Source organism: Brachyistius frenatus, unplaced genomic scaffold (assembly GCF_029030835.1).
Source record: "Brachyistius frenatus isolate BFR_SWC_R1_liver_20210118 unplaced genomic scaffold, ASM2903083v1 Contig_128, whole genome shotgun sequence".
In the NCBI taxonomy this organism is placed as follows: Eukaryota; Metazoa; Chordata; class Actinopteri; family Embiotocidae; genus Brachyistius; species Brachyistius frenatus.
Genome location: NW_027210727.1, coordinates 1,038,663 through 1,057,332, shown reverse-complemented (window position 1 = coordinate 1,057,332; position 18,670 = coordinate 1,038,663). Strand labels below are relative to the sequence as shown.

General features: G+C 41.5%; 1 protein-coding gene across 4 annotated transcripts in view; it reads right to left on the bottom strand.

Moving 5' to 3' along the window:
• Nucleotides 1–681: 681 nt before the first annotated feature.
• Nucleotides 682–18,670, bottom strand: part of LOC138630099 (1-phosphatidylinositol 4,5-bisphosphate phosphodiesterase beta-1-like) — a 116,428-nt gene continuing 98,439 nt past the window's right edge. Inside the window, exons 28-34 of one of the 4 annotated variants that reach the window (XM_069714217.1) lie at nucleotides 16,815–16,983; nucleotides 15,708–15,784; nucleotides 15,517–15,606; nucleotides 15,323–15,380; nucleotides 15,085–15,171; nucleotides 13,536–13,560; nucleotides 1,746–1,931 (exon numbers count right to left, since the gene is read on the bottom strand). In XM_069714217.1, the coding sequence (XP_069570318.1) occupies nucleotides 1,834–1,931; nucleotides 13,536–13,560; nucleotides 15,085–15,171; nucleotides 15,323–15,380; nucleotides 15,517–15,606; nucleotides 15,708–15,784; nucleotides 16,815–16,983 (604 nt within the window). In that variant the 3' untranslated portion in view covers nucleotides 1,746–1,833. Of the gene's footprint in view, nucleotides 1,932–10,644; nucleotides 10,701–13,535; nucleotides 13,561–15,084; nucleotides 15,172–15,322; nucleotides 15,381–15,516; nucleotides 15,607–15,707; nucleotides 15,785–16,814; nucleotides 16,984–18,670 lie in introns of those variants that run through there. The other 3 variants (XM_069714218.1, XM_069714216.1, XM_069714219.1) reach the window with 3 other exon arrangements.

Below are 18,670 nucleotides of genomic sequence, written 5' to 3'. Positions count from 1 at the left end.
CAGCTTCATATAATATAATATCATGGCAATTTAAACAATGATGCAGTTCACACATTCAACATCAAACAAGGCAAACCCATTCAAAGGCACAGGACTCTCACATCAATATAATCATTTTAAAATGTGGTTTTTACTTACATGTCAGGTAATCCTCCACTTTCAACCCTTTTTTTTCAAGGAAAATCAGTTAAAATATGATTTGATATCAAATGACACACCCATTGGTTAAATGGCACTGGGTAGGCAGGAAGTGGAAAATACTTCCAGACTGAATGGACACAGTGCACATGTTAAAGAGGAAGATGTCCAGTTATTCATGTTAACGCTGGTGTTCTGCGGACATAAACTTTTTTTGGTGGTCCGTGTAAACACAACTGAACTATTTCCCCACTTCACACTACAGCTTCCAATTGTAGGTGAATTACAAGAATGACGGCAGTGGGGCGACATATTTTCTGCAGTCTGGGGCATCTGCTCTGTGAACTGTGGAAGTGCACACGTTCCCCTGAAGGAACACAGTGAACCAGTTAAGAGGAAAGCCACTTCTGTAAACTACAACAGGGTCCTCTTCTGTCTTAATGTCCTGGTTTCACTGTTTTGGTTCAACACAATGAGCAACCTGTGAACTTGAGCCAGCTACTGTTGGACACATATATATATATACGGCAGTGGGGCGACATTTATTTATATATATATATAAATAAACAGGGTGTGTCGTTACTTGTTTTAGTCCTTCTCAGCTCCTTCCACAGTGATGTACCGAGCCACACGTTCCAGGTTTAGTGTAAATGTTTCAGAGAAAATAGATTTACATTAATAAACGTCTCTGCTACAGAGCTACTGTAACATTTACAGTTGTTCAAATACATGCAGACACTGTACAACAACCCTTTCCCTTCTCTTCCTCTCTGGGCAGAAATACCCACAAACAATGCAAAGTTGTTAAAAAAAAACTAAAAAAAAAAACTAGCTAAAAGAAAGAAAGAATGACAGCACACTGCATAAGATTACCATGTCACACTAAGCAAATAATGGTTAAAAAAAATGATGGTTTTTAAAACGAAATAGCAGCAACACATCAGCTTAGTTCTGTGAGAACAAAATCGAGAACCAGCAAGCCACCAGTGGCTCTGGGTTAAAGGAAAAACATCTACATAGTTACGTCTAGTGAGCCTTCAGTGCAAATATGTGAGGGTGAATTTAAATCTTACAAAGATGGAAGCTTTAAAGGCTGAATATGCAGTGGTTTCTTTACAGTTTAAGTTGACTCCACTTAAATGACAAAATCCACCATAAGTGAATTCAAAACATGGCACCACACACCTCTCGGACCATCACTAATGTCAAAATCATGATAATAAACAATAATAAAAAGAAACTACTCTCTGTGCAATAGTTCAAGTATGTTATTTCCTGCAAATAGTTTGTGTTTTCTAACACATCCTGTGGCCGTACCGAAAGAGACGACGACATACAGGTGACATACAAATACACAAAAAGTATTTACATGAAAACGCTTCTCTGGACAAGACTGCACTAAATGCAGAGAGGACCTCTACTCACCAATCCAGGCTCAGATTTGATTTAATCCTCCAATTGGTTACAATTAAGACCAAAGTTGGGGCAGTCTCATCCTAGATCTGTGGTCACGACCTCATCCACCTATTAGTGTCCCAGTGTGAAGCAAAGCGCCACGGTTTGAACCTCTACAGGGGTGTGTCGTAGACCCGTTCCGACGAGCCCTCCTCTATGTCGTCCTCGGATTGCGACGCCTTGTGGTTGAGCCTCTCCATCGTCGAGGAGGCAACGAGGTTTCCGTGGACGCCATCGTCGCTAAGCTTGGCCTTGCTGCTGTCCTGAACAAACTCTTGGATCTCCACGGGTAGCCGGCGAAATTTGTCCTGGTACTCCTGGTCCAGATCGCTCTGCAGCTGCGGAGAGAAAGGAAATACACATCAGCCAAGAAGTCCAACATAAAGGAAAAGAGTACAAAGAGATACACGTTGTATACTTGAGGGTGCTCAAAAAAGGGTCTTACGGAGTTTGTCAAGACAGAAAACAGCTCAGATTTTGTGGTTGACTATTCACTAGTATACAGAAGATCAAGTCCCTATCCTTTTACCATGTGTCTCAACTATTACCTATGTTCCTTTGAGCAAAAGACTTGACCGCCTCTGATTTTACAAAAGACAGATCAGGATTATGCTAGAAAACATCGAAGCTCAAACCTGTATATCACTTGACTTTCCTTGTGTACACAAAGGTTATAAAAGTAGCCTGTTGATTTGAAAATGTAACGGGTAATTTCAGGTATTTGCTTTAACTCCTCTGCAGGCAAAATAGTTCTTGGAACAAACTAAAGTGAACAATCATAGGTTGCCTGCTTGACAAGAGGTTTGACACATGCAACAACCAGCGATGGAAAACACTCCAAACCACATGTACATCATCCTTTTACTGTGCAACAGGTTCACATTTTCTTATTATTGTTCTCCATCAACAACACAGATTTTTCTGAAGCCAAACAAAAAGGAGTTTCAGAATGAGTCCTGCTCACTGCTACTGTGCTTTATGCAACTGAATGAAGATATGCTGTATCGAGAGATATTACCAAGCTAGCCAAATGAAGATATAGATTTTTACACAATGCTGGCACGAGTGAAAACCAATAGCTGTATGGAATTCAATCTAAAACCAGACTAAGGGCATGCTTTGGGTATTAGACTAACTGAATTAAATACAGTAATGTTATAATAGTGACCTTAAATATCTACCAACGCTAGTTAGAAACTCAAACATGTGTTCATCGATCTTTTTTCTGTTTTTTGGCCACTTATGAGCAGAGCAGCAAGTAGTAAAAGCAACACTGACATTTTACCACCTTCACTAATTTCGTATTTCCACATCAATGGCATGGAGCAACATCGGTAAGTATTTATTCTGTCACTAACGCCTTTATTTTTATTTCCAGCATTTGTTGCTATCTGGATTTTTTTGCAGTTAAATTTTCCACTATGTTGAGCAGATAGTCATTAACTTTGTATGCCTGCTGTTTGGTGTACAGTGGTGTTTTTTTCCCCCTTCAAACAGCAGCCTACTTGTCTGTAAATGACACTGATGATAGCGGTGAGGGTGAAACAAACGGTAAAGTTGCGATACTTCCAACCTAAACGATGAGCTAAGAGAGCTGAGGGAAACTGCAGGAGTTGCATAATAATTCTCTGTGGGTTTATCAGTATAAGTGACCCCATTAGAGCAGCTTTAAAGATTTCAACCTTCACAGCAATATTAACAATCACTGCGTGGACTGTATTGTATGCGCTGAGGTACAACAGGTGCAGCAGTTTTTCCTCTTATTTCCCTTCATTTAACGCTTATATTTGTAGGAATTCTGCTTATTCTATTTTATATTACAATAGAATCAATAGAAAGACTGGACACAGAACATTAGATTAGGAGATAGACAGGCAGGTACCTCGGTCCACGGAGGAAGACCAGGACCGCCCCCCCCTCCTGCATCCTTGTACTCCCTAACCTCGTTGAGTAATAGAAAAGAGAAGCTGTTTTCTCTGAGGCATAGACGCCCCCAATGATTACAGATGACAAGATTGTATTCATTTCATTGCGAGCCAATAATTGCTGTAATGCTGATTTCTGTTTAACTACCCGGCTGGCTCCCACGGGAGAGCAGTAATTAAAAGAAAAGCTGCTAAGATGAATGGTGTCAGAGTCTCACAGCTCCATACAGGCATGTCAGCAATTTGAGGGATCGAAAATACCTGACTTCTGAGAGGATTTGTAAGGGATCCATATCTTGTCTGAGAGGCTTCTTTTAATCAAATGACCCAACCTCTAACTAATAAATGAAAACAGACAATGACACACACTGGGAACAAACATCGATGCCATAAATCTGCACAAACTGAGAGGTACATGCACCTGCAGGAGCCTCAGATAGAAAGCAATACTAAACACTAACCTTCATTCGACTTAAAGAATTTACCTACACCGAGCCTCCAGTCAAAATGGTGGCCGAGAAATTCCCAGCTGGCAAAAGTGAGGCCCTTGAATATTAACAGAAATATTCTCAAGAATGACAGAGAAGAGGCAGGCCATCCTGCTCTCCACTTCTGAGATGATGATGGCACATCCATTTGGTTTTAGTTTTAGACTTGCAAATCAATGATGTGATTTTTATGAAATATATCAAGAAATATACACAAATTTGGACTGTATTGAAAATATGATCACAAAACCAAAATTGCAGTACTGAAAGTGCCATTTCAGCCTGGTATTCCGCCAAAGTGTGTAATACACCCGTCTGTCCGCTAGAGGATACCGTGTCAATGTCACGGTATTTTTATCGCCGAGGTGTAAAAAGTACAAGTACATGTCTGACCAGGGTCATAGAAGAAAACACAGGACCTTCATACAGATAACATAGCATTTCTAACTTACATAAAACCATGATCTTTTCCTGACACTGACGAAATTGTTTGGCTCCCTAAACCTAACCAAACTGCCAGTGTCACATTTAACCAGAATCATGATCCTTTTCTAAACCTCAACTTAATAGTTTTTGTTGCCTAAACTTAAGGCACCGGACTTTTCCCGCCTTGGCAAAGCAAAACGTGACACTGATATGGTATCGTCTGGTGGACTTTCTTACATGCTTTGGCATTATAAGAGTTGGTATCAGATCAAACCTCAGACAAAGGTAGATCTCTTCTAACTGAGACCGGAGATCAAATGTAAAGCTGCAAACAGAATAGCTGGATAAAAATAGGATATTTGCGGCCTTGACCTGTGCTTTGAAATTTTGTCAGATCAAAAAATGTCTGGTATCCAGTAGTAAATCAGTTTCCCAGTCTGCTGCCACCTTGTCTTCACTAAGGGCTATCTAATTTTAGTGAAGGATTTTAACCATGTACATACAGTGACAAATCTTTATCGAAATTCGTGGATCGATAATAATAAATATAACTCGAAAGAAACCTACAGGTTGCTACTGTTACTTATCTGTGTATAACCCGTGACATATGTAATTAGTGCATTCATGTGTGTCTCTAAAAAGTGAAAACTCGAGTGAAGTGCAGACTCAATCAGCTACACATCTCAAATATCTCCTCTGAGTGAGGCTACTTGTCTCTCATTGAAGTGAAGGAGCTCTTGACTTGTGTCTGTCTCGTGTTTTTGGTACAGCAGCGCCCGCTACAACCCCCACCAAGCACAGCATTTCAAGGTCACCTTCACTGAAACGTGCCTTCCTCCCTTCATGTCCCTCCCTCTCTCTCTCTCTCTCTCTCTCTCTTTTTCTGTCTTTCTTTCTTTCTTTCTTTCTTTCTTTTTTTCTTTCTCACTCTCTCTATGGGTCTCACAGAGCGGACATCCAGCACATCAAAACCAGATGGCTAAAGATGCACCACAGCTCCATTCTCTCTCTGCTCTGCACTGCGCATGACCTACTTAAGGGTGGGACAGTCTGCACACCCAGTGTGTGTGTGTGTGTGTGTGTGTGTGTGTGTGTGTGTGTGTGTGTGTGTGTGTGTGTGTGTGTGTGTGTGTGTGTGTGTGTGTGTGTGTGTGTGTGTGTGAGTCTGTACATGTGCAGCCTGCCTTTACCCTGCCTGCTGAGGCACAAACACCCTCTGATTAAAGCTGTCATCTTCCTCCCATCTGATGACACCCGGGCTTATGAGAAGGAGGTGGGGGTGGGGTGGGGGTGGGGGGGCGTCTGAGGGGGGCGACAGGCCAATCTCGGAAACACGTGCACGTGTGTGTCTGCGCGCATCTATGTATGTGTCCTCTGCGTGCAATCGACAGCTCAAAAGCGAACAGCGATGGACGTCTGTTCGAGTTGGGGTGCAGAGTGAGTAAGACAGCACGACGCTTTCCACCATAGGGTCAGCTTGAGTTAAAACACAGTCTCAGTGAATAATAAAGAGATGAATGGATTAGGGAACAGACTTTTAGAGCAGCGATACTTTAAGAGTTTTCCTGATCTGTTGCTTCCATCGGAAATCTTATCAGAGGAGGCATCAGTGAAACTAACTCCTCAGGCTTCCTGGAGTTGGATACAAGTTTGGGTTAATTTTTGTCATGCAGAATTTGACTGAATCAAATTCTGATTTGTGAAAATATCCAAAGTTGTAACTACTATAAGGCCAACCGTTAATAAAAACAATGTTCCAGTTGTGGCTGAAAGATATAGTCCTTATCCCTGGCAAATGCAGGGTCATTCACTTGTTTATTCTATGTGCTTTTTGCCGTAGTATGTGTGTTGCAATTATACAGTGTAAAAAAATGTGTGTGTGTGTGTGTGTGTGTGTGTGTGTGTGTGTGTGTGTGTGTGTGTGTGTGTGTGTGTGTGTGTGTGTGTGTGTGTGTGTGTGTGTGTGTGGTCCAGTTTCTGTTTGGACACCGACCAGCAGCGGCAGTTATCCAGCTAGCTTTTAAATCTGTATCTCATCTCTGAAGACATGTCATCTGTCAACAAACCGCATGCACACGCGCACACACACACACACACACACACACACACACACACACACACACACACACACACACACACACACACACACACACACACACACACACACACACATTTCTGCCTTTCTTAAAATACAGTACTCGGTGACCTTCTTCACCAGCTGTCCTCATTTTGAGAAGCTATCGAGGGAAGTGGAGAGGGCCTCCAAAGAGCCAAATTAATTATTTGCTTTGAGCTATGACATAACGCCTGCTGCAGCATTGCACAAGAAAAAGAAAAAGCCTTCGACCGGCAATGCATTTCACCACATGCACAGCATGAAGCAATGTTAACTGTTGTCTTACAGTCACAGTAAGAACGTCTGAGGGAAATTTCTCCTTTCCTTTTTTGTTTTAACCAGTTGCTGTTCCGATTCAGACCATTTCAACGAAGCTGAACATCTTCTGTGACACGGAGGAAACCAGTAAAGCTTGGACTTACAGCGTGATTTGTATAGGTGTGTGTGTCCTGACCTTGAGATATACCGACAAACCCAAACATAGTCCAATTAAGCTAAACCAAAGATCCCATGTCTGAGAGATGAGACACGGACCCTGTCACCATTCCAGGCTTTTTGAAGAAAAAGGCAGATCAATGCATGCTAACTCTCTGTGTCTGTGTGTGTGTGTGTGTGTGTGTGTGTGTGTGTGTGTGTGTGTGTGTGTGTGTGTGTGTGTGTGTGTGTGTGTGTGTGTGTGTGCGTGTGCGTGTGCCCTTTCCTGACTCCATTGACATAATTTATCTGCTGCTTTACAAGAGTTTTTCTTGAGATTCCTCTCTTCAGGTCCAAGAATGTTAAAAACACCCCTGCATACCTCCACTATTAATGTGCTGCAATGGCTGTTTTCCCTAAAAGGATTGGTTCAAAAGGGACGGGGAGCTGTGAAATGTGCTTTCTGGTATTTTGATGTTTTTACTTCAGTTGCGGATGCTAAATAGAAGGCGCCAAAGGTAAAATTTTTAAAATATTTGTATATCATTTTGAAATGAAATGTTTTCAGTAAAGCCAAAAGCTGTAAACAAAACACTGACATATCATCACCTCGCAAATCTTATATTTGCTAGTAAACAGTTGCCTATTTACACATGCAGCTGTCCGATATTCACCCTTTTTGCTCGGTTTTGTTTTCTACCAACTCCTGAGGGAAACGTCTCACTTATTAATTGCCCATTTTCCACTATGTTCACAGCGTAGTCGCTGCCATTTGGTACTGGACAGGTCGCGTACAGTGAGTTTATGAGAACTGAAAACAGCTTCATGCTGCAGTTGGGAAATAATGTTGATGAGGTGTCTGGCAGTGAACCAACACAGTAAAGGTCCGGGTCACAAAAACAAAACAAAGAGCTGAAAGCTGCTCAAGAGAGCAGAGGTTGGTTGGTTGAGTTGGGTAACATTGTAGTAACATGTAGCCTAAAATGTGCTCGCTACCATAATATACTTAAACTCTTCTATCTCTTTACATTCCATAACCCGATCTCTATTTATTTACTGCATTTTCCACACATTATCTGGTGCCACAGTCTTTTTGCTCTCATGGTGTACAGTGGTAACAGATTAGATAAATAAAAGGCGGGTCATGCTGAGAAGCCTCAAAACCATCCTGCACTGAGGACAGTTTTCAGCAGGAGTTGAGTAGTGAGTGTTCCTTAGACAGAGCATAACCTTGGAGAGCTTCATTAGCACATGTGGGCATACATAATGAACACTCGGGCACTAATCTAAAATAGCAGCTAGCATAATAGAGCAGAAGAGTAACCAAGCGTGCAAAATGTTCACGCACTCTCTCACACACACACACACACACACACACACACACACACACACACACACACACACACACACACACACACACACACACACACACACACACACACACACACACACAATGGATTTTACTTCACTGCCTCTGGTAAAGCACGCAGAGTTCCCTGTGGGTATAGTGTGTGTGTGTGTGTGTGTGTGTGTGTGTGTGTGTGTGTGTGTGTGTGTGTGTGTGTGTGTGTGTGTGTGTGTGTGTGTGCGCGCGTGTGTCTGTGTGTGAATGTGCATGCACAGGCACAAGTGCATTATTGATGCAGCCCCGACGGCCATGGATGATGCAGATCAAAGTCTGTGATGAGGGAACATGGTGGCCACCCCAACGCCACCCAGCGAGAGCGGGACATAGAAAGAGACAAATGGGAATAGAAGATGGCCATATATTGCTCTTTTCCTATTCAACTCCAGAACTCCACGTCTCCTCCAACCTGTTTGCTCTCGCTCTCTTCACCCGTCCTCCTCCTGCTGCCACTTTCTTCCTCCTGCAGCAACCGTCCCTTGGATTGCGTCATGAGGATTCAGTTCCAAATTAACAGATTGCGGAGAGCCATGACGGATAGAAGAGGATATGGGAGGTGGGGAAGTGTGTGTGTGTGTGTGTGTGTGTGTGTGGGTGGGGGGGGATATCTGAGTTTCCATGACGACCGCAGAGGACTCCTGCTTGTCGAACGCATGACTGTGTGCGCACATACAGAATATGTGTGCTTCTGTGAGTTGATTCAATGCTTTCACAGTGAGGAGACACCAAGAGATTTTTTTTTTCCGCTTTTCATTAAGGCAAAAAAGAATCACATGTCCTCCCACATTATAATGCATATTGAAATGACACATACACCAACGCACCATGCTGTGAAACATATTGCCTTATCACTATTTCATACTCCTTTCACAGCCAAAAAAAGGTGTGTGGAAAGGATGACTAGTACAGAGTAATTACAACGTGCCCTGGTTTTCTTTTAGTCTGCTCCAGTCATACAACCTTCAAAGAGGCTAGAAACCTTTTCTATGGATGTCCATCTTATTTTTTGGTTGAACAAAAATATGATCTGACCACATTTGGTATGGTATAAGTTAAAAACCTGACCAGGTTTCTGTGTGGATCTATCTATCTAGGTCAAATGTACAAAGATTAAAGCTCCTATATGAGACAGAGATCCTCAAAAGATATAGGTTTTGCTAAGAAAAGGTCTCAGACAACCCTTCTTTGAATCAATCCATTGCCGATTCATTTGGTTCACTTACACTGAGTGGTCAGCATATGAAGTCACACACTCAACATATCTACTTTCATCCAGCCACGATCTATACGCGCTTTATCTTGTACGGGGTCACGGGAGGGGGTGGAGCCTATTCCAGCTGGCTTTGGGCAAAGGCGGCATACTCCCTGGACAGGTCAGTACTACATACAGTATTTAATCAAAAAGCTAAGCTCTGACCCTTCAGCTAGTAGTTCTTGCTCATGTTTCAGCTTTAAAATATCTACGTTAGAAGTTAATGAGCAGCACGAGTACTGGGACTTAGCTCTTGTTAATCACAAGTTAAAATACGTTACCATAAACTGAAATCACCACATTTAACTCTGCACTGGGTAGCCTGTCATCCTGCTAGACACACCCAGGAAGTTATGTAACCCATCATCCAACCATCCAAAATTGTATCAAATAAATAGTTTGAAGAGCTTTCAGCATCCTGTGTTTAAATGTGCACCCCACATCAGATGTTCTGAGAGTGAATGCCGCCGCCTTCCTAATGTTTTTTTCACTTTATAAACAACATGAGGTGTGAATATCATTATCTGGACATATGGCAATGTGACCTTCACCATTTGGCCACAAGTAAGTAATAAGAGAGGAAAAGTAGCAGCGACATTTCCAGGATATCGGGACTGGAGGTGTGCGGAAACAGCTTTTGGCCTCGTGCTGTGCCCTGCTGACACCTTGGGGTTGTTTTGATTGGATCATTAACAGGACGGTGACACCAGGGTGCACATGCTGGGAGTGACGACAAACCATGCCGCGTCTCTTTCTTCTTGTTCACTTTAGTGTGTGACCCTGATATTATCACCAGGTTGCAGGTTGTTAATAATACTGAAGCTTAGATAAACAAATATCCCACGTTTCACAGCCCTCCAGTGTAAAAGTGTTTCGAAATTGTATCTGCGAAGGTCAAAGCAGGAGTTAATTGCACCGCAGAGATACTGTGGCGAGTTTTTAGGTTGGTACGTCACATGCATGCGAGTACACACACAAATACCATTGTAGTGGGCCGCTCAGCTCTCAGGGTCTCCACCAGGGATGGTTATAGATGTCCATTAGTGGCTGCTCTGAGCCCAGAGGAGAAACTGGGTCAGAACTGGATGAGAGAAAGCGTGTTGTATCTTCCTCTCTCTGTTTTAGAAAGACTAACACACACAGACACACTACAAAAGTATTTATATATTGGTTATATGCCCATATTCATTATCCCCCTTTGGAGCTCTTAACATCCTGTCTTTCAAGCCTTCTATTTTCTATGTCTGTTGTTGTTTACATTCATCCAAGGACTAAATGACTAATAGAGGTTTATTTTCCTGCACGCTAATTGAACTAACAGATGACGACAGTATTTGCCTTGGCCTTATAAGTATCATGTGAGGGAGGTTTAATGAGGGAGAATGGCTCTTTATTACCTAGAGCCAAGCCTTTTACATGTATGCATCACACTGTATTAATCCACACACGCACATAAACACACACACATTCATACACAGAGGGTGTGGGGACTGCCATGACCTGCTCAGTGTGAGCAGTTTTGGGTTCAGTGACTTGTGAAAGGGCACTTCCACATACTATTCAGCAGTTGAATGTGATCACCACTCATTACGAGAACTGGTGAGAACTAAGTGAAACACGAAATCAGGGCAGCCAAGAGACAGAAGTTGGTAGTGACTACGCAACTGACAACAACAAACAACCTATCAGTTATTACAGCCATTAATACCCTTTCTGATGGGACATGCCATGCCAGGATGCTTGATATGATTTTACGACATGATTTCCCATTAATATTATTTAACCACATAATCTCAAACAAATATTGTATGTATCTTTAACTTTGGTTCTTATTCCTGTGTTGCGAAAAGCATCCTGAATTTCTGAACAAACATAACCCCGGCTATCTTCTGCTGGCTGTCTCCAGCACTGTGACCTCTGACATCAGCATATTTTGCATACAAATGACTGAGAACAGATACTGCAGAGACTTCAGCGAAAATCTAATTTGCAGCAGTCCATATTTTGATGTAGAGAAGTGTCTGTGACTGTGTTAGGTGATGGAAAATCAGAATGAAATGTGATTGTGACACAAATCTCTGAGGAAACCTGCCACATTAAACGTTGATTAGACCCTGATGACACTGTTTCATACAGCTCATATTAAGTCAGGGATGACTTTTGAAATTGGAATCGTAGGGTTATTGACAAGAATTACAATAAACATAATGATGGTTGCCACAGGACCACATTAAAAACAAAAGAGTGCAGTTCAATAGCTTTAGTGATTTTCACAACAAGCAGGCTGTTTATAAGATAAGAACCATCATCTCTGACTGTACCCTGTCTTCCTCTCCTAAACATACAACCCACTGGCCAGCATGTTAGTCTCAATACCATAGACTCTATATAAAAGTGGACGTCGCTTCGGGGCCCATGTGGAAGTGCCTTAAGCTGCAATACCACTGGGTGCCACTAGAGGTTGGCTCCAAAAAGTCTCCGGCTCCAACGACTCCCATTCAACTTCTCTTGGTGAAATTTGAACTCAATACAATTTTTCCACAAGTCACTTCGGTTTTGCTAACTAAAGTTACTCCTTCTTATTACATTTCTGCCGTTCCATCGGAAAATAATCCCGTCATTAATTAGAAAATAAGCCTCAAAAAGTTGCGTATCTGGGGGCGTGTCTGTTTGATTGACAGGCCTGTGGTGCAGTCAGGTTACGGCTATTAGTGGGCGGGAGGTAGTATCGTCGGTTTGCAAGCAGATTGAGTCAGAGCCACTGCTCGCTTTCCCCCAGCTCGTCCAAATATGGTCACTTCTAGCAAAGATTGCGATGGCCAATATCTGAACTCAAGGCTTCATAACGGGCGTTCACAAATCAATGGGTGATGTCACTGTTGGTTGCCGTTTGCTCACTACTCCATTTGTCCCTGCTGCAACTTTGTGGAAAAACGTGGCAGACCTACTGTATGTGAACTGTTGGGGCTGGATGTTTGTACTGCATTCAACTCCAAGTGGTTTCAAAGGAACAAGGAGATGTCACTTTGAGTGTGGGTGGTTACGGAGATGTCTCCAGCAGAAGACTTCTGATTTCTCACTGTCTTAAAAAAACAACAACATGACTACCTCATGAGTGGATATGGTAACTGAACATGCTCTCTATCTGACAACACGAGTAAAAACAGGGTGGGGGAATCACATCAGAGTGTCTTCTCGGCAAACTGTGCTGTAATACGGTTAAAACTGCATTAGAATGAACAATTTGTCAAAATCACAGACAGAGCTCGAGAGAAGAGAACAGAAAATTGCAGCAGGAGAAAATGACTGCCTAATGAATGACTATACAGTATCTATGTTCAATAGATGTTCTAGTAAAACGTGATGAATTGGGTTATGATCATGACAAACTTTAAGTCCATGACTTGCACCAAGCTTTTACATTCCAAATATCTTAGATGTGAGACAACTATATCTCCTAATAGGTCTGCAGATTCTAGAAGAAATGTGTGCTACTATGTCTGAGACACATATGGTTAAAAAACATGTGCGCTTACTTTGATTTTTATTCCTCATTATTATCCCAAATTGATGAGTTTCTTTCCATTTTCCTCTTTGGTCTGTAAGACACATCAAATCCCAGCACCTAGCAGGGGTGTGATGTCACTAGAGGCAGGCCAATCTGCTGCCCCTTATGATGTTATACTGCCAAGCGGTATCGATCACAACTAAAACACTGCAATAAATAATGCATTTGCAATTATTAATAGAGTATTTTGCATCACAGAAATGTTTGACAGGTGTCAGCCATTGCAGAGATGCAATACACAGTTACTCGTTGCCAGTAAGCAGCTCAGGTGTATGAAAGCTTGCATATTAATATTGCCACACGTATGCTGTATTAGTGCTCAACACTGGGATGCAACAATGTCCTTACCATGCTCCGCAGCTGCACAATCATCCTACAATGACAGTGACAATGACATGGTTGGGTACTGTGAAACTCATACAGGAGGAGCAGACATGCTAAACCTTCCATAAGCACACTGACATCAAACCCTTGCACATGTAGCAAACAGCAGAGTTGTATGGTGACATTATAGCCTGGGAGCACATCAGTAATGGCCAAGGACTGATGCAGCCACAACAGAGAATACAAGGCAATTAACCAGCTTCCAACAACTCCTTCACATAGAGGAACTATTTATACTGTATGCAACCATGTAAAGTACAGCAGGTATTGGTAATTAAAGCCTGTAACAATTATTACATAATCACCTGATTGTAATTGTTCGAGCTGACTGCAGACATTCTGCAGAATCGTTTCCCTTCATCATTCATCATTTCCATTCATAAAAACAGGGTGAAACTAAAAGAAATGTCATATTTCCATCACTGTTTCCACATTGTCTTCCACCATTTGCGGTTTGACTGGCATCATTTTGTTGCACCCCCTTCTTCTTCTACTATCTTTAAAACCGCACATAAGTGGAGAATTACCGCCATCAGCTGTTTATCTCAAGGCGTTTAACTTCTAGTATTCAATCGAGCACATTTAGCTAAATAGATATTGGCATTAATTTAGTTGTAAAGCCAAACCCCACATTCAATAAATAGCTCTTCATAATGTGTATGTGTATTACTAACCTATGATTAGGATTAAACTACTATAGATGCACAAAATTAACAGAAAAAGACAATAAAATCGTTAGACGCAATTATTTGTGACAATTATTCGTCAGCTAAAATTGTATGATTTTGACTGTTGTACTTAAACTCAGGGGGACATATTCTGATATTAGCCTAAAGATTTAACACTGAAAACGTATTTTATGATCGAAGGTCACAACAGTCTTCTTACTCCACAATGTTCAACATACATTTTTACACAAAAGTTAAAGACAGTGTAGCGTCTCACTAAACCTAGCCCATGTTGCCACCTAGTGGTTGACACGACGAGCAAGTGTTTGGTGTAAAACACAAGGACAACAAAGTACATACAGTATGTAATGTATTTATTTACTACATACTATTATTTTCAACTTTGCAATTTATAAAGAATCTGCCCAAAAGACAAATATGTGAGCTTGAATTTGGGTAAATGACCCATGTATTTCTGCATTCAGTCCTCATATCACCCATATCGATGACTTTATGCTTTTAAATTTCATTTAAAAAATACCTGCTGCTAGATTGCCATTTGAAGCCATACCAGTTACCAGTAAGGCTTATTAGTAATTATTATTATTATTACTATTTTGCAAGACAATTATTTTTGTGCAATATCAGCATGATGAGCTCGTTGCTTTGCACCCAGGACATCCTGATGATGAATCATGCCACGCAAAAGATCAGGAACTTAAACTAAGCTGTGGTAGCCATGTGATGGGATTCATTACAAATGTCAGCGTGTTCACTATTTGTACTTATCTGAAATAAATATTTCATACATTTTTAAACGTGCACGTTCTCCATAAATGCCTTACCTTTGGCCTTTCATCCAAGATTTGCTGACGGATGTCCTTGTGCTTCTCCAGTAGCTTCTCCTGTCTTTTACTCTGTGCGTCTTCCAACTAGACACACATGGACACAAACACACAGTCTAAGGTCGTTACACGTCACACACAATACTGCTGCATTCACTGCATGACTTTGAATGTAGCAGCTACATAGATTTTCATTACAGTCAAATCTTCATAATACCACAGTCATATCCTTGCTTACCCGTTTGATATACTGCACCACCTCATTGACAAACGATCTGTTGATCTCTAACTTCTCTCTGTGGGGAGCAAACCAGGCAGCACAGTTGGTCTAAATCTTTAGTATTTAGTGACATCTAGTGGTCATACAAGCAATAACATCCAACTCCAGAGGGAAACAGACACTTTACTAATCCTGTTTAAATACACACTTACTCCTCTGTCACATTCTTGTCTTTAGATTTGGCTTCATTGATCTTCTCTTGCCTTTTCTTGTCCATTTTCTTCTTAAGATCCTTCTTTTCTCTGCAGATGGTGAGAAAAAGGACACCAGAAAGAGAATGAAAGTGTCATTATGATTTCTCTGTGTTTGTATGAACGTGTGTGCGTGCTGTGTGCAGCCTTACTTCTCACAGATGTCTCTGAGCTTTTTGAGCTGGGCACTCTGGCACTCCTCTGCTATACTGGTCAGCTTCTCAACCAGCTGGAGGGAGATAAAAGGAGAGTCGTAACTTGAGACTGAGAACTAAACATCTGCTTTTATTAATGAATTATTTGAGTCGATATATATCATTCGAATCAAAACTACATTTGTAGTGTTTCTGATCATAATCAAACAACATTCAGACCAGGTAAACAACACAGTCAACATTAAGCTTATTGCCCTTCGCTTGAATACATCTTTGTGAAACCTCAGCTGTGCTCAATGTGCAGGTGTACTGGAGCAGACGACATTCATTTTTTCCACACTATACAGCACAACATGAGCACAGGCAGCAAAATGATGCCTGTGATGTTACTCATATGTTTGATATAGTTAGTCTGTGCAGGCGTTTCTGAGCTGTCAGCACATTATCCAATCCAAAACAAGCCAGGACAGGCTCCTGTCTGATTGTGGCACATGTCTGTTTATCCCAGTGTACAGAATGTACTTGTTTATATTGAGTATGTTCACATGCTCTGTTTATGTGGAGGCTCTGACTACCCACACTGGTATTAGTAGCATTGGAAAATTATTCTACAAGAGCAAAATAAGGGCACAAATGTCAGGTGCAGGGAATGAAATTGGTGTTCGCGACCTGAAATCCAACTTATGGACTGTGGTTCTAAATCTTCTATTCATTTCTATGCACTGTGTACCCTCTAATAATGACAAAATACCTTACAGCATAGTTGTAGCTAGAACACATATGATATTAATGTTAATTTCTATTCTGAGAGATTTGCCGTTTTGAGGCGATTTCACAACAAAGTGTATTTCGAAGGGATTTGTCCATATTTTAAATAATTAGTAGTCCTGGTAAATGAGGGCACTCCAGATCAGGTGTTGACAAGAAAAATATAAAAAATATAACTATGGTATTTTGTGAAAATGAAGTTAAAACAGACAGAATGAGATGCATTAGTATGAAAGTCCTGTTGTTTACTGTTTTCTAAACAACTTGCCAGCCCAGCTGCCCTCACATCTAAAGCCTGTACGTGTGTAGTTGTGTTGTGCATCTGCGATTGAGCACCTGCTTTATGTGTTCTCGTTTCTGGTATTTCTCGCTGTAGTATTGCTCCTGGCGCAGTGTGAGGAGCTGCTGCTGCTGCTGCTCCTTCAGCTCGGCCAGTCTCTGGCTGCACTCCTGCTCCAGCTCACACAGGTCCTGGTCCAGTGTGGACAGGGAGTTTTCGGGCCGACTGCATACACACAAACGGGAAAACTACAAATTATGACACATGCTTAAATATCAGTCGAGGAGCCCTAACTCATACTATAACTTAGTGACTTCAGATTTTCACAGGCATACCATCATGACAGCGCGTCTACTTGTCACTAAAATACTTCTCTCTTTTCTCGGGCAAAGGTGCTGAGAACACTGAAGTATTTTCAAACACATGGAAGGACACTTCTCTCAAAGTAACTTGCTTGACATGTGTTATCTCTCTTGTACAGTGCCCCTCTGAGGTCCACGCTGGCTGAGAGGACTGTAATCTCTGCTGTGTGTGATGGACACTCCTCAGGGCTCTGAGTGTGTCCCCGGGGCTCGGCGCAAGTCTTATCCACTCATTCATATTCGTTGCATAACTCCGCTTTTTTTCTTTTTCAACTTCTGCCTGTAGGCTACTGTTTGTTTCTGAGCAACACAATATATAAGGTATATTATTAATGTGTAGGTATTACTGCATTGTGTTTTGTGTATGTCAGTAGATGGACAACAGACGCGAAGGAAGAGTGAGGGTATAAAAACTGATAAATAACACTGTATATAATGAAGATGTATCAAAAGCTGATTAGTAATGTGGTGTTTTTCTGCATTTCTCATTCAGATGGTAATTTACACATTTTCCAGAATGCACTTTCAAATATCCAAATTGCTTGTCAAAACTACCTCCACAGATGGTGCAGAGTCTACACCGTCTGTGGAGGTAGTTTTGACAAGCAATTGTGTGCAGGTGGTAAGAGTGACACAAATAGTGAAAAAGTGAGAGCCATGCCCCCTACTCAGAATGTAACATGTCTTTTATTTTGATCTATGGACAGAAATATCTGCCTTGTTCTTGCTAGGGTTTGTATACAGTGCTTGCTCTTTGAATCTGAGTACAGTATTGTGCAGTGAAAGTGCTTACTGCTGTATCGTAAAAAGAAGCTTTTGCATTTTTCAATCTGAACCCTATTTTCCCATCATTTTGTGTCTAAATGACTAATGGGGACAACAGTTTTTAAAAATTGGTCTGGTATTCAGCCAGAGAGCAAAATGGGCATCTGTAACGGGCTGTCAGTGTACATCCGCTAAAAGCGCTTGTTTTTCACACTGACAGATTCTGAACATAATTGTCTGGCAACAATATGGAAAGGATCCCTAACATGAAATAGAAGTCTTATTTTATAATCTTGCAAGAGGCGAGTCACTGCAGGAACACAACGGTGGAAATGTGAGAGCGTTAGAGAGAGAAGTGCTAATGTGTTGCAGTACAGTGCAATGTAAAGAAATTTAAAAAAAAAAAAAAAAAAGGTTTGTGTTTGCACATTTCTGAATTGTGCCAATAATATGTCATGCAAAACTTTCATTAACTAACTTTGTGAAGCTGTAACCAGTTGTGGCTAGTTGTGTTTCACTCCTGTCCATACTGTCCCCCGAGCAGACCATCGGGCCGACAGTGACCGTTCAGACTTGTAGGACTACTGCCAGCCACAGAAGAGAAGAAATCCTACACTAAAGCACTTCATCCTACAGTAAAATAAAGAGCGAGTCTTCTGTTCCAGGTTAGGGATCCTTTCCATAATGTTGTCACACAATTAAGAATCTGAGCCTGTCAGTGGCAAAAACAAGCACTTTTAGTGGACGTACATTGACAGGCAGCAGTTGCTCCAAAGTAGCCCATT